The sequence below is a fragment of the Lagenorhynchus albirostris genome, chromosome 6 (assembly GCF_949774975.1).
Source record: "Lagenorhynchus albirostris chromosome 6, mLagAlb1.1, whole genome shotgun sequence".
NCBI classification, from domain to species: domain Eukaryota; kingdom Metazoa; phylum Chordata; class Mammalia; order Artiodactyla; family Delphinidae; genus Lagenorhynchus; species Lagenorhynchus albirostris.
In genome coordinates, this window is record NC_083100.1 from 78,150,008 (window position 1) to 78,166,172 (window position 16,165).

Consider the following 16,165-nt stretch of genomic DNA (forward strand, 5'->3'; position numbering starts at 1 on the left):
AGCCCACGAGCCACAACTACTGAAGCCCACACGCGTAGAGCCCGTGCTCCACAGCAAGAGAAGCCACTGCAATGAAGAGTAGCTCCTGCTCGCCGCAACTAGAGAAAGCCCGTGCAGCAAGGAATACCCAATGCAGCCAAAAATATATATATAAATAAATAAATTTATTTTAAAAAAATGTTTTATGGGTAGACTTGAATTCTTTTTAATGCTGTGTGTTGAACATAATGGACTTTGTAGAGGGTGACTCTTTTGTTCGTTATAGGTATTGATGGACTGATTCTTTATGATATTGTTAGAACCTTTCTGAAGTATTTCACTGTGTATTTGAAGCTCTCTATATACAGTAATCAAAACCTGGTGATGAAATGTTATAACTTACACCCACCAAACCCTAGAAATTTAGCATTTAGGCCCCAGGAGGGCTCTTTTAACTCTCTCCCCCTATATGAATTTGACATAGGATAATGTGAGATATGGCCCCAATGCTGGGCAAAGTGACATGCTGTAAAAGAATGGTTCCTTAATTATAATAGTTAAAATTTTTCCAGGAGTTTAAAATACTCCTAAGTACATAATTTAACTGTTACTTCGTTCACTTGAAAAATGAAATCCTTTTTGGCAGGCCATTATAAAGTCTTTAGATTTTATACTTTTTGAAAAGAGTAATTGTGAGTCCTGTATTTGTTGAAAGTAAACTATGCTGGATAGAGTAAGTCAGGATTTTTCCATTTTCTATAAGGATTACATCAAGTAAAAACAATTCTGTTTAGATATTTTTGAAATTGTTAGAAGGATTTTGAGGGGTATTGAAAAGGCTTCACATTTAATTATGTATCACATCGCCAAAATTGAAAAAGCAATCATTAAAAGTTGAGTTCTAGCAGAAATAGGTAGGTTATTGGATGGTCCAAAATCGGACTCATTTGCATGTGGGGGGTGGGCATGAGTGGGTGTGAGTGTGTGTATTTGTACTCATACACATATGTACTGGCAAAATTCGGTAATTGATTATGCTGGCTTCTCAGATCAGAGGGGAAAGGATAGATTCTTAGATGTTGGAACTACTGAAAATAATTTATAAAAATACTTTTCTGTCCATGCCTCACTCCATGTGCCAAATGAAATTTCAGAAAGACTAAGGATTTGCCTGTAAATAATATATATACAGAAAAATATACGGGTGAATATTTAATCTCAGGTAGTTATAACATTGCCAAATGACATTTTAAAAAAAAAAAGATCAATCTGTACAGCAAAAACAAAACCCCATCGATTATAAGCAGAGAGAAGAGTTGAGCATGAAGCTGGCAAGTCATATGTAATATATGTGATTTGTTCTTCAGACTCAAGGTAAAAAGTTAGTCACCTATATATCACTGTACAAGAAGTCCTTTGCCTCCCTCTCAGGCATTCCCTTCCGCACTTACCTTGTCTGCCTGTTGAAATTCCCAGAGGTATTGTCATTCCTCTTTAGTAAACAAGCAGAGAACTGGAACCTCCCTCTTAAGCGCCCGAGTGCTGTTGCCTGTTGTTGCCACAGGGTGTTGCTATTGAAGCTTGATCCTGTGCAGCCCCTTGATGTCTGCTCAGTGGTGAAGCTCTTAACTGGTCCAGAAGTTTGCACAGACTTCACTGGGGACACATGGGGCCTCTTAAAGGCTTTTAGAGTTCATATAATCAGAAGTTCTGCTATTGTTTCCCACTTTACAGCCGTTGTACCAGGGTTATAGGATATGAAGGAGCAATGAGCATCATTCATTCATTCGACAAATATTTACTCAGCACCTGCTATGTGCACCAAATACTGTTTTATGAATTGGAAATAATAATAGTGAACAAAACAAAACAAAAAATTCCTGCCATAATGCAGTCTACATTCCTTCTGAGGATTGGGTGGAGGAAGAGTAACAGTGGCAGAGACAGACAGTAGATAAGATTAAGTGTGTATGCTATGACACATCTACAGAAAGGCCTATGCATGAAGTCCTGACCTCTTTTAATTATTTTGTATTTATTCTATGTGGGACATCAATATGAATGGTAACAGTAAGTGTATCAAAGAAGAGAGGCTGAGTACTTGATGTATTTAAAATTATAGTTTGCTGATGACTTCTCACTAGCTTGTATAGGCACTTTGTGGCCACACTGTATACAGTGGTGCATCATGCAGCTATTAAAAATGTTAGTATAGACATATATTTATGAACATGGAGAGATGTTTATTATAAGTGGAAATGCAGGTTAGGAAATGATACATTTAGTATGATCACGGTATCTTATCTGATTGGTAAATTAGGGAGTAACTGGCCCTACTGATGCCCTTTGTCAGCATAGCAGCTAGCTAGTCTTTCCACAGCCATTTAGTGATTTCTTCATGGAATAAGTTGTGCAGGGGCTCACCCCTGAGGGAGAGCTCTTTTTCTTTCTAGTGCTAACATGTCCACCTCTGGGGCTATTAGCAAGCCCATTTGTCCAGCACACCTAAAGCTTCTATTAGTAATGACAGTAATATTTTATTCTTTGTTTTGTTTCTCAACTTGTTCATTTGGCAGGGAAGTGGTTATCAGTTTTTGGGTGCTCTCTTTGGACACCTTATACTTATAAGCCTATTTTGTTTAGTTTTACACATATTTTTATTATTTTTCCATATACATATATAGGAAGAAGTCTGGGAAAATATGCATCATAGTTTTCCAAGAGGTTTGTAGAATTAGAAGATTTTTGCTTTCTTTTTTTTCTTGTCTGTACTTTTGAATTCACTGGAATTATTAGATATGTAATTAAGAAATAGTTAAGCATTTTAAACCTCTGAAAAATATAGCCTGGTCTGACTTTCCCTGTAGAAGAGTTAGTCATCTTTGTACAAGGGAAGAAGCTGGACCTGAGTAGATATGTTTCTACCTACAGAGCTTGGTGCTTGAGTCTAGAACTTATGGTAGGCAAAAATATATTACTTTTCTGAAGTCTCTGACTTGTCATTTCATCACATATGTCAGAATAATTGCCTTTTATCCTTAAATTGTGTTAGGCAATTTGCATGTTTTTTTTTTTTTTTTTTTTTTTTTTGCGGTACACGGGCCTCTCACTGCTGTGGCCTCTCCCGCTGCGGAGACCGGGGCATGAACCCGCGGGACCTGCATCGGCAGGTGGGCTCTCAACCACTGCACCACCAGGGAAGCCCCCAATTTGCATGATTTTTAAAAGTTTGTTACAGTATTTAATTGAGGTCAACTGGATTCTGTATTTTTCTTTCCAACTTGCAAAGTATAGCTGTTTGCTAATAAGCCTGTTTATTTTTTTGGTTTCTTTTACTATCCCTTGCCTTTAGAAAAGGAGCTACTCTAGATTCCTACCATCCTATCACCATAGTGATAATAGTACCCTTATATGTATATAGTACCCAGGTTTGTCTGTATTTGAAATCATAGGATATATTTATTAAAAGGGGAAAAGACATAAAGAAAATGTTTCTAAAGTGCTAGTTTTTATATCCCCACTTCTCTATACTAGTAGAAAAAAATTGTATTGTCCCTCTTGAGATTGAAATTGTAAAAGAGTAAACATGCTACATAATTAAATTATTATAGTTTGACCATACTTTTAAAAAATTTACATTTTTAATTTTTATTTTGATCATGAAATATTTCAGACCACAAAAAAAGATACTGAGAATAAAATAAAGAATTTCTGCATACTCACTTTGCAACTTAATAAACAAAAGTTTACAAATACAATTAAGTCCCTGTGTACATTGTTTTAATTCCCCATCCACCTCCAGTTTGGTGTTTATTATTCTTGTGCATATGTTAATATATTTACTGTCTGTATATGTATATCTAAAGAATAGAGCATACTTTTAAATGTTTTTTTAAAACAGAAAGTTTTAATTTTATATGAAACATTCATATATTGCTAGTAAGAATGTAAAATGATACAGCTGCTTTGGAAAACTGTTTGCCATTTCCTAAAAAAATTGAACAGTTACCATACAACTCAGCAGTTCTCCTAGGTATATGCCAAAGAGATATGAAAACATATATCCACACAAAAACTTGTACACAGATGTTCATAGCAGCATTGCATTATTCAAACTTAGCCAGAAAAACCACAAAGAAAACCCCACCCAAATGTTCATCAGCTGGTGAACGGATAAATAAAATGAGGTATATCTGTAGAATGAAATATTATTCAACATTGTAAAAAGGAATGAAGTACTGATACCTGCTTCAACATGGATGAGCCTTGAAAACATTATACTAAGTAAAAGAAGCCAGTTACAAAAGACTGTATATTTTATGATTTCATTTATATGTGAAGTCCAGAAAACGTATAGAAACAAAGTAGATTAGTGGTTGTCTAGGGGGAGAATGGGCTGTGATTTCCCATGGTTAGGGATTTATTTTTAGGATGATGAAAGTGTTCTAAAGTGAGATAGTGGTGATAGTTGCACAACTCTGTGAATATACTAAAAACATTGAATTGTACACTTTAAATGGTGAATTGTATTGGGATGTGCATTATATCTCAATTTAGCTGTTTTAAAAGTTCATGTGAATGTTATATATAAACTTTTTAAACTCAGCATAAGCCAAACAAATCATCATTTTGAGATTTACAGATTTTTGGACAGTTCAGTTCTTTATAACTCATTTTCACATTCTGTTATATGAATTTACTGTATTTTCTTAATCCAGTTTCCTTTTTGCTCTTAAAAAAATGCTTCAGTGAGCAGTTCACTCCATGTTTCCTTATATTGTAACACATTTTTAAGGCTTTCTTTGAAGTAAGAATTTGGTAGAATTATTGATCATTTGAAATTTATTTAGTATTTAATTATTTAGAAGACATTTTATTGGTGTACCTCAGCACATTTAATTATACAACTTAAAATTGAAATTAATAAAAGTACTCATTGTCTGAAATCTTTCTGTGCAACTTTTATATTTGGCAAAAGAAAAGGTAAGACTTCTCAATCTTAACTACTGTGCCTTTCTTGGTATTTTTATTTTATTTTATTTTACTGTAGTTTAACAGAAGTATAGTTAATGTAAAATATTGTTAGTTTCAGGAGTACTACATAGTGATTTGACATTTGGGTGCATTATGAAATGATCACCATAATAATAAGTCTAGTAACCATCTGTGCCCATATCAGGTTATTACAGCATTATTAATCCTGTATTTTTATCTCTGTGGCTTATTTATTTTAAAACTGAAGTTTTAAAATATTCCCCTCATCTATTGCCCCCCCCAACCCTGCCAAATCCCTCCCTTCTGACAACCACCCACATTTGTTGAGTCTGTTTCGATTTGTTTCATTTTGTTTTGTGTTTTAGATTCTACGTATGAGTGAGTTCATGCAGTATTTGTCTCTGAGTTATTTCACTTAGCATAATATTGTTTATATCCATCCATGTTGTCACAATGGCAATTTTATTTTTTTCATTTTTTTAGAATATTACTGAGTAATATTCCATTACATACATGTATATACACACACCACATCTTCTTAATCCATTCATCTTTTGCTCGGCGCTTTGATTGCTTCCATATCTTGGCTTTTATAAATAATGCTGCAGTGAACATTGAAGTGCATATATCTTTTAGAATTATTGTTTTTATTTTCTTTGGGTAAATACCCAGAGTGAAATTGCTGGACCACATGGCAGTACTATTTTTAATTTTTTGAGGAACCTCCATACCATTCTCCATAGTGGCTCACCAATTTACAGTTTCACCAGCAGTTCACGAGAGTTCACGTTTCTCCACATCCTTGCCAACACACATGTTATTTGTTGTCTTTTTCATGATAGTCATTCTGATAAGTGCGAGGTGGTATCTCATTGTGGTTTCAATATGCACTTCCCTGGTGATTAGTGATGTTGAGCATCTTTTCATGTGTCTGTTGGCCATCTGTAAGTCTTCTTTGGAAAAACGTCTATTCATTTCCTCTGCTCATTTTTTAAATTGGGTTGATGGCTTTTTTTGATGTTGAGTTATATGAGTTCTTGGTGTATTTTGGATATCCCTTATCAGATATATCATTTGCAAATATCTTCTCCCATTCAGTAGGTGGCCTTTTTGTTTTGTTGATAGTTTCCGTCACTGTGCCAAATCTTTAAATTTGATGTAGTCCCATTTGTTTATTTTTGCTTTTGTTTCCCTTCCCTTCCCATATCCAAAGAAAACTACTAAGACTGATGTCAGAGAGCATTCTGCCTATGTTTTCTTCTAGGAGTTTTATGGTTTCAGGTCTTAACATTTAGGTCTTTAATCCATTTTGACTTTATTTTTGTATATGGTGTGAGAAAGTAGTCCAGTTTGATTCTTTTGCATGTAGCTCTCCAGTTTTCCCAACACCATTTATTGAAGAATTTATTTCCCCATTATATATTCTTGCCTCCTTTGTCATGGATTCATTGATCATATAAGTGTGTTGTTCATTTCTTGGCTCTTTATTATGTTCCATTGATCCATGTGTCTATTTTATGTCAGGACCGTACTGTTTCGATTACTGTAGCTTTTTAGCGGTTTGAAATCAGCTAGTGTGATATTTCCAGCTTTGCTCTTCTTTCTCAAGGTTATTTTGGCTATTTGGGGTCTTTGTGATTATGTACAAATTTTAGAATTATTTGCTTTAGTTCTGTGAAAAATGCCATTGGTATTTTGATAAGGATTGCATTGAATCTGTAAATTGCCTTGGGTAGTATGGTCATTTTAACAATATTCTTCCAATCCAAGAACACAGGACATCGTTGTTTTCAACTTCTTTCTTCAGTTCTTGTAGTTTTCTAACTATGGGTCTTTTACCTCATTGGTCAGATTATTCCTAGGAATTATATTCTTCTTAATGCAATTGTAAGTGGGATTATTTTCTTAATTTCCCCTTCTGATAGTTTGTTGTTAACATATAGAAAAGCAACATATAATATATCATTTGCAAACAGTGACAGTTTTATTTCTTCCTTTCTAATTTGGATTCCCCTTATTTCTTTATCTTGTCTGGTTGCTGTGGGTAGGACTTCCAATACTCTGCTGAATAAAAGTGGCAAGAGTGGGCATCCTTGTCTTTTTTCTGATCTTAGGTGAAATACTTCCAGCTTTTCACCATTGAGTATGAGGTTGGCTCTGGGTTTTTCATATATGGTCTTTATTACTTTGAGGTATGTTTCCTCTGTACCCACTTTATTGAGTGTTTTTATCACAAATGGATTTTGAATTTTGTGAAAAGCTGTTTCTATTAAGATGCTCATATGATTTTTATTCTTCACTTTGTTAATGTGGTGTATCGCATTGATTGATTTGTGGTTGTTGAACCATCCTTGCATCACTGGGATAAATCCCACTTGACTGTGGTGTATGATCCTTTTACTGTATTGTGGAATTTGGTTTGCTAATATGTTTTTGAGGATTTTTGCATCTATACTTATCAGTGATATTGGCCTATAATTTTCTTTTTTTGTGTGATTTCTTTGTCTGGTGTTGATATCAGGATGATGCTGGCCTGGTAGACTGAGTTTGGAAGCATTCGTTCCTCTTCAGTTTTTTGAAATAGTTTGAGAAGAGTAGATGTTAACTCTTCATTAAATATTTGATAGATTCACCTGTGAAGCCCTCTGGTCCTGGACTTTGGTACTTTGGTTTCTTGGAGGGTGTTTTTGTTTGTTTGTTTGAATTACTGATTCAATTTTTTTACTGGTAATTGGTCTGTTCATGTTTTTTTTTCTTCCTGATTCAGTCCTGGGAGATTGTACATTCTAGGAATTTATCCATTTTTCCTAGGTTGCCCCTTTTACAGGCATACAATTGTTCATAGTAATTTCTTATGATCCTTTGTATTTCTGCATTGTCAGTCATAACTTCTCTTTTATGTCTGATTTTATTTATTTGGGCCCTCTCTTTTTTTCTTGTTGAGTCTGTCTAAAGTTTTATCAATTTTATTCATCTTTTTAAAGAACTAGCTCTGAGTTTCATTGATCTTTTCTATTGTTTTTTTAGTCTCTCTTTCATTTATTTCTGCTCTGGTCTTTATTTTCTTTCTTCTGTTAACCTTTGCATTTTGTTGGTTCTTCTTTTTCTAGTTCCTTTAGGTGTAGGTTGTTTATTTGAGAGTTTTCTTGTTTCCTGAGCCTGGCTTCTGTTGCTATAAACTTCCCTCTTAGAACGGCTTTTGCTGTGTCCCAAAGATTTTGGATCATTATGTTTCCAGTTTCATTTGTCTCCAGGTACTTTTTTTATTTTTTCTTTGATTTTTTTTCAGTGGCACATGGTTATTTAGTAACATATTGTTTAGCCTCCATGTGTTTGTGTTTGCAGTTTTTTTCTTGTAGTTGATTTCTAGTCTCATACCACTGTAGTCAGAGAAAGATGCTTGGTATGATTTCATTCTTAAATTTATTGAGAGTTGTTCTTTGACCTAGCATATAATCTCTCCTGGAGAATGTTCCATGTGCACTTGAAAAGAATGTGTATCCTGCTGTTTTTGGATGAAATGTTCTATATATGTTTGTTCCATCTGCTCTATTGTGTCATTTAGGCCAGTGTTGCCTTATTGATTTTCTGTGTGGATGATCTGTCCATTGATGTAAATGGGGTGATAAAGTCCCTTACTATTATTATATTACTGTCAATATTTCCATTTCTGTTTGTCAATATTTGCTTTATGTATTTAGCTGCTTGAACGTTGTGTGCATAATTTACAATTGTTGTATCTTCTGTTGGATTGATCCCTCTATCATTATGTAATGTCCATCTTTGTCTCTTGTTACAGTCTGTTTTAAAGTCTGTTTTATCTGATATACATATTGCTACCCCAGCTTTCTTTTTGTTTCCATTTGTATGGAACACATACCTTTTTCCATCCACTCACTTTCAGTTGGTATGTATCTTTCGATCTAAAGTGAGTTGCTTGTATGCAGCATGTATATACAAGTCTTGTTTTTTAATTTATTCTGCCACCCTGTGTCTTTTGATTGGAGCATTTAGTCCATTTACATTTAAAGTAATTATTGATAGGTTTGTACTTACTGCCAGTTTGTGAATTGTTTCTGGTTGTTATCGTAGTTCTTTTTTGTTCCTTTTTCCTTTGATCTCTTGTGATTTGATGACCATCTTTAGTGTTACATTTGGATTCTTTTCTCTTTTTTGTATGCGTATCTATTGTAGGTTTTGGGGTGGGTTTTTTTAGTAAATCTATTTATTTATTTTTGGCTGCGTTGGGTCTGCATTGCTGTGCACAGGCTTTCTCTAGTTGAGGCAAGCGGGGTCTACTCTTTGTTGCGGTGCACGGGCTTCTCATCGCTTTGGCTTCTCTTGTTGCAGAGCACGGGATTTAGGCATGTGGGCTTCAGTAGTTGTGGCACACGGGCTTAGTTGCTCCACAGCATGTGGGATCTTCTAGGATCAGGGCTCGAACCCATGTCCCTTTCATTGGCAGGTGGATTCTTAACCACTGTGCCACCAGGGAAGTCCCGACTTGATGACCTTAAGTTCAAAAACATTCTAACCACCTTACATTTCCCTACATTTTTAAATTTTTTTATGTCATATTTTACAATTTTTCATTTTTTGTATCCCTTAATTACTCTTGTGGTTGTAGATGAATTTACTATTTTTGTCTTTTAACCTTCCTACCAGCTTTGTAAGTAGTTAATCTACTACCTTTACTGTATATTTGCTTTTACCAGTGAGATTTTTCCTTTCATAATTTTTGTATTTCTAGTTGTGGTCTTTTCTGCTTAGAGAAGTCTCTTTAACATTTCTTGTAAAGCCAGCTTAGTGGTGCTGAACTCTTAGCTTTTGTTCGTTTGTGAAACTCATGTCTCCTTCAAATCTGAGTGATATCTTTGCTGGCTAGAGTATTCTTGTTTGTAGGTTTTTTCCTTTAATCACTTTAAACATATTGTGCCATGTTCTTCTGGCCTGTAGAGTTTCTGTCAAAAAGTCAGCTAATGGTCTTACAGGAGTTCCCTTGTGTGTAACTGGTTGCTTTTCTCTTGCTGCTTTTATGTCTTTCTTGGTATTTATTGTTATGCAAGACATCCTTATTTTTGTGTGTGCTTATCTCTTATAGAAAAGGCCACAAATGAGTACAACACTACAGAAGATTGGAGTCTTATTATGGACATATGTGACAAAGTTGGAAGCACTCCTAATGGGTAAGATGCCCAGTCATGCCCGCTGAATGTCTAGGAACTTAATAATCTGTGTCTCTTATCCTGATGTAACTTTGGAAGGAAAATGGGATTTTTACTATTTCCTTTTAGGGGATAAAAGTAAAGACATGCTGGGTGGCTGGATTTATGTGGTTAACCTCATCCTGAAAGAACAAATGAAAAGAATTGACCAAAAACTTGAAATATTAAAACACATAATTAAAGCCTTTTTACAGCAGGGACACACGTTAACAATGAATAGACTTAATTATTTAGGGAATTCCCCTGTGACTTAGACATGTTTAATAATGAAGTAGGTAAATACAATAACATAAAACATATATACTAAAAAGACCTTTCAATAATGAATAGGTAAATGCAATAAATCATAATGAAATGGTGCTTTGGGGATGGAATGGAGCAGTCAAGCTGAACTGATTATACGTTAGAAGTTTAGAAGACTGATGAAAGCATTTGTTTTAACATTACAGCTTTTCAAAGTGCATTCATGCATGTTTATACTTAAATCTTTTGAGACTGTATATCTTGCTAGTTTTTTTTCCCCACAAGATAAGAATTTGCTCTGTGAAAGCTCAGTCTGTCTTGAAGAAATGAAAAGGTAATTTATATGATATTATTCTCTTGTGTTGACTGACCTTTTTTGAAATGATTTGGCTCTTCATTTTTGATTTTGGAATGTACAACCTTTGCAACAAGTTTTCTTTTTCTTTTTTTTCTTTTAAGTTCTACAAGTCTATGAGCAAAACATTGTGTAAGATCATTTGATAGATTGAGTCCTTTAATGAAGTGACATTTGCAGGTGTATATATAAGGTATTCTGCTACCAAATAAGTTTAAATTTAAAAGTAAATGTTTGAATTGAAATTCTGAATACTTAACCTTCTTCATTTTTTTAGAGCAAAAGATTGCCTAAAAGCCATAATGAAAAGGGTAAATCATAAGGTTCCTCATGTTGCTCTGCAGGCGTTAACTGTAAGTGAAAGTCTTGTTATTATTTGACCCAAATTTTAAATGTGTATTTATTTCAGTTAAGTAAGATAATATCTCAACATTTATATATTGATTTTTATTTTAATTAATAGCTTCTTGGGGCTTGTGTGGCAAACTGTGGAAAGATATTTCATTTAGAAGTATGTTCCCGTGATTTTGCAACAGAAGTACGTGCTGTGATAAAAAATAAGGTAAATTTTAAAAAGAGAAGAAATTTGTCATTAAAAAATATATATGCTGTGTTATTTTAACTATATAAAGCATTAATAGAGTTGTATAGTAAGGGAAATCATTTTAAATAGATTTGAAATGAAAAAAACTTTCTGTTCTAAAATTTGTTGTTTGCATTTGTAACACCAAAAACTGTTTTCCTCCCCAAATCATATATATTAGTGATAATAGCTGATCTTTATTGAGGGTTAGCAGTCACTGCTTTAAGCATTTTATGTATGCTACCTTTTTTAAAGCTCTTAACAACCCTTAGAAGTTAGATTCCCTTATCATTCCTATTTTATAGATGCAGAAACAGACTTAAGAGAAGTTAAGTAACTTGTCTAAGGTTATGCAGCTACTAAGTGGCATAGTTCATGTTCATATTCTGGTTTCTGTGACTTCAGAGTCCAAACTAACCACCATTCTGTCCTGATTCCCATTAGAGATGGTGAGCAAAGGGGGCCTTTATTTTAGAGCAGGGTGGAGAGGGTCTTCTTGATGGGGTTGTTATTAATTTATTTCTGTTAGAAGCTCTGAAGCACTATTCTCATGCTATTAGTGGCAAAAATATCAGAATTTTAGTTTAGTTGATATGAAAGCTTAATCTAATATTGAGAATATTAAGAAAACATAAAAGAAATAACCTCTGAATATAATAGATTCATTGTCATTGTATAAGGCATAAATGTTGATGTTCAAAAAGGGTAATTTTCTGGGCTTCCCTGGTGGCGCAGTGGTTGAGAGTCCGCCTGCCGATGCAGGGGACATGGTTTCGTGCCCCGGTCTGGGAAGATGCCAGGGAGTGGCTAGGCCCGTGAGCCATGGCCACTGAGCCTGCGCGTCCGGAGCCTGTGCTCCGCAACGGGAGAGGCCACAACAGTGAGAAGCCCGCATACCGCCAAAAACAAAAAAAAAAGGTAATTTTCCAAGAAACAACTATATATTAAAATGTAAATAAGCATTTATCAAGTGCTCATTTAGGCTAAGGATTGCTAGACTTTTGTTGATGTTCATAAAATTAGAGAATTTTGGTGGTAATTCTCTTTGTTAAATAATTCAAGTACTTATTTTAACAACTTTTTTCTTTGCCTTTTCTTTAAAAGGCTCATCCTAAAGTATGTGAAAAACTGAAATCTTTAATGGTGGAGTGGTCAGAAGAATTTCAGAAGGACCCTCAGTTTAGTCTGATATCTGCAACTATTAAATCTATGAAAGAAGAAGGAATTACTTTTCCTTCAGCAGGTTCTCAGGTAAGAGATCATTCAGACTCATGGTTGACCCTATACTATTTTGAAGATATATACCTTGGGTAAAAGCTGGCAAGGTTTATCTTAGTCATCATTGCTTACCTGCACTCTACAGGAGTCTGTCTAGCGTAGTGCCTTATATTGAGTAGACATTGTAATTGTCAAGTGAATTACTTCTACAAATGAGAACTTTGAGAAGTGAATCATCCATAAATAATCTGTTTAATGCTACTCTGAATGTAGAGTCATGCAAAAGGCATAGATGTGTGAGAGAGCCCTTATGTTCAAGAAATTTATAGTCAATTTGGAGGGTAACTATATACATGTGAAAAATAACTAGTTATAATTGACAAATATGGATGAGGGATACACAAGCTAGATGCCAGGTTAACTACAGATTGGGATGGTGAAGAAGGTGAAGAGTAGAATTTTTAGGCTGGAATGTATTTCAGTATGTAGAGAGGAGTAAAGAGGTCATCAAGGAAGGAATGACATGAACCAGTTCATGGACTTGAGAAAGCTCAAGACCTGTTTGTTGAAGAATGAATATGCCTGGAGTGAATAGTGTAGTTTACATATAAGATGGGGTGAACTATAAGATGAGAAATTTATTTGGGGATGTAGGGGGTAGCTTTAGTAGGACACGGGTGGGAGCAGGGATGATGAGTCACAGAGTAGGTTGTTTTTTTTAGTCTGTGGGAGAAAAACACTGTGTCTTGGCTTTTGCTCTCAGTGCCTCTTCTTTTCCAGGATGTGGGCTAGGCAAAGAGACTAAGAGAAGTACTGTATATTTTTTTTAAATTTTGGACTGTAGACTGAAGACACAAAAAGAACCTTTATAGCTGACCAGGCCTAAGGGTTCAAGATAGAATTTTGAGATAAAAACCTTATAAGTAACAAAAGTCTAGCATTTTCCTGCTCTGTCCTTTCTGCAGGTCATTCTCAAAAATCTGTGTTAAAGAACTGGTTGATGGTTCAGAATCCTGGACATCTCTGTCTTCCATGCCTTTAAGTTTAACCATGACCTTCCTTAGTCCTCTGCTATGCCTGAAGAGCCACCACCATTCAAACACAATGAGTAGTAAAAGGGGGCTTAACGTGTATGCCTAGAGCTGCACCTTTTGTCTGCGTCCTCCCTCCTCTTTTCTTCAGTCATTATCATGGCTTCTTGCTTCTACTGCTCGCATAGCCCTGTTCCTCTAGCAGTATAGCACCTCTCACTGAATGAGAGACCTTGGACCACTGAGATCAGGAAGTGCAATCAGGAAAGATTCATATTTAAGTACTTTCTGTATGCCAGGTTCTGTGTCAGATACTAAGATTTATGCAAAATGTAAGCCGGTTCGTGCCCTTTGTGATTTTTTTAATGTTTTCTTGAAAATTCTGATGTTCTGTTTTAGTGCTTGAAAACAACTACTTAATATTATCACAAAGACCTTCACTTTTAAGTGGAACTTAATTAACTTTTTAATTAGCATGAGCGAATAATCATAGAGCTTGTGTTTTCCTTGAAAAGGAGGTTGTGTTCATTTTACTCATACATTACAGACTGTCTCAGTTGCTGCCAAGAATGGTACGTCATTGAACAAAAACAAAGAAGATGAGGATATAGCTAAAGGTAAATAAAGGATCATGCACGTGTAATTTAGTGTTGCTAATCTAAAAACTAGTGGAGTCTGAAAAGTAAGAGAAACAATTGACGAGATATAAGATTGATTGAACTCATAAGCGTTGTCAGTAACATGTATTTAATGTCCTACCTTTGACGAGATTACATTTCACCTTTTCTTTAATGCCAAAGTTATGAGTCAAGCACAGAAATATGTTCATGACTTGTCCTATATGGAAAGCTACCCATATTATAATGTCACAATCTGTTTGCTGTAAAAATAATAGCTGCTATATATGACAGACTGTGATAATAAGGAATGAGCAAAAACTTATTTTAAAAAATGTCATGGTTCTCTGCCCTGTCCCCTCTCCCCTTCCTGCCCCCACAAAAGCTAATTGTTTAGCGTTCAACTGGACAAATAAGATATTCACTTGATTTATTCTTATTAAATAGTACATTATGTAATATTTCTTACTAAAGTTTTAAAAAATAAGAATTAATTCTGGCTGTCTTGTTTTTTGTATTTTAATTTTTCAAACTAGCTATTGAATTATCATTGCAAGAGCAGAAGCAGCAGCACACAGAGACAAAATCTTTATATCCATCTGCAGAAATTCCATCAAATAATAAAGTTGCAAGGAAAGTGAGAGCTTTATATGATTTTGAAGCTGTGGAGGACAATGAACTCACCTTTAAACATGGTGAAATTATTATTGTTTTGGATGACAGGTATGTTTTAAATATTTCTGGAATATTTTGAAGTTATTAAGTATAATACCCTTAATTTAGAATGCTGGATATTCAGCTTTTGACTTTGGTGTATTTAAATCGTACTAGAACCTTTTCTACCTTAGTTATTTTTTTCTCAAATTAGACTGGGTAGTGTGAGTTTCTTATTCTTTTGTTAAATTTGGTAATAAAGTATTCTTTAGATCTTGGATTAAAAATGTATTAAATAATATTGTTTATTATCACAATTGGGAAACAGAAATATTCAGTCATCTGAATGGCATTTATATTAGGAGTTGTATATTCTAAAATTACTGGCAAAGAAAAACTTTAGGAAGAGATATAGTTATATTACCTTTGATCAGTGCAACCAAAAACTACTCAGCTCCTCCGCAATTCTTAATCTGCTACTGCCTCTCCCTCGCAATTTCTCTATCACTTAAAGTTGTAATAAAGAATAGATCTGTCTGTATTGGGCCTAAGTCTATTTTACTTTGCTTTTAAAAGAAATTGATGAAATTTAGCAAGAGTGAGACCTCATAGCTTGTTGCTGTGAAGAGAGATTGCAAATATATTTGGTATCCATTATAAATAACTTAGTAAGGATACATTAGTATATTTTTAAATGTGTAGATACATAAAATCATTTTACTTTGCTACAGTAAATATTTATTGAGAAAATGTTATGTAAATAAGCTGTGTTTATAATAAAAAAGTGACCGAGGGCACAGTTCTTTCTTCATGAAACCTAGAATAAAGTAAGGAAGTTAAAGTTAGAGGTAATTAGGTGGGATGCAGATTGTGAATGCCATAAGAGGTAACGTTGGGGTCCAGAAGAAAGCAGAATCACACCTGGTACAAGCATCTAGGAAAGAAGGCTTATCCAGGGGGTCTATTTCAGGTGTTTGGAAAGGAATAGACAAAATTATCATTTCCAGATTCTGTGGCTGTCCATTTACAAGGTCCAAGAGAATCAATGATCAAACTGTTAAAACTGATAAGAGTTCATCAGGTTGTTGGATATAAGCTCAGTATACAAAAATCAGTGGTATGCTTTAATCACAACTATTTAGAAAATGTAGTAGAAAAAAATGTCATTCTCTATAGTCACAAAAATTATAAATGATTGAGGAATAAATAAACCTAACAAAGGTACATAAGGACTTTATGGAAAAAATTATAAAATTCTTTGAAAG

At 34.4% G+C, this 16,165-nt stretch overlaps 1 protein-coding gene across 4 annotated transcripts in view; it reads left to right on the forward strand.

Annotated features, from left to right (window-relative positions):
- The window catches only part of STAM2 (signal transducing adaptor molecule 2), a 47,916-nt gene that overhangs the window by 17,776 nt on the left and 13,975 nt on the right, over positions 1-16,165 (forward strand). For 3 of the 4 annotated variants that reach the window (XM_060152880.1, XM_060152881.1, XM_060152883.1), the window contains exons 2-7: positions 10,076-10,160; positions 11,075-11,150; positions 11,261-11,359; positions 12,485-12,631; positions 14,177-14,246; positions 14,783-14,969. In XM_060152880.1, coding sequence (XP_060008863.1) covers positions 10,076-10,160; positions 11,075-11,150; positions 11,261-11,359; positions 12,485-12,631; positions 14,177-14,246; positions 14,783-14,969 — 664 coding nt within the window. The remainder of the gene's footprint in view (positions 1-10,075; positions 10,161-11,074; positions 11,151-11,260; positions 11,360-12,484; positions 12,632-14,176; positions 14,247-14,782; positions 14,970-16,165) is intronic. The other variant, XM_060152882.1, reaches the window with a different exon arrangement.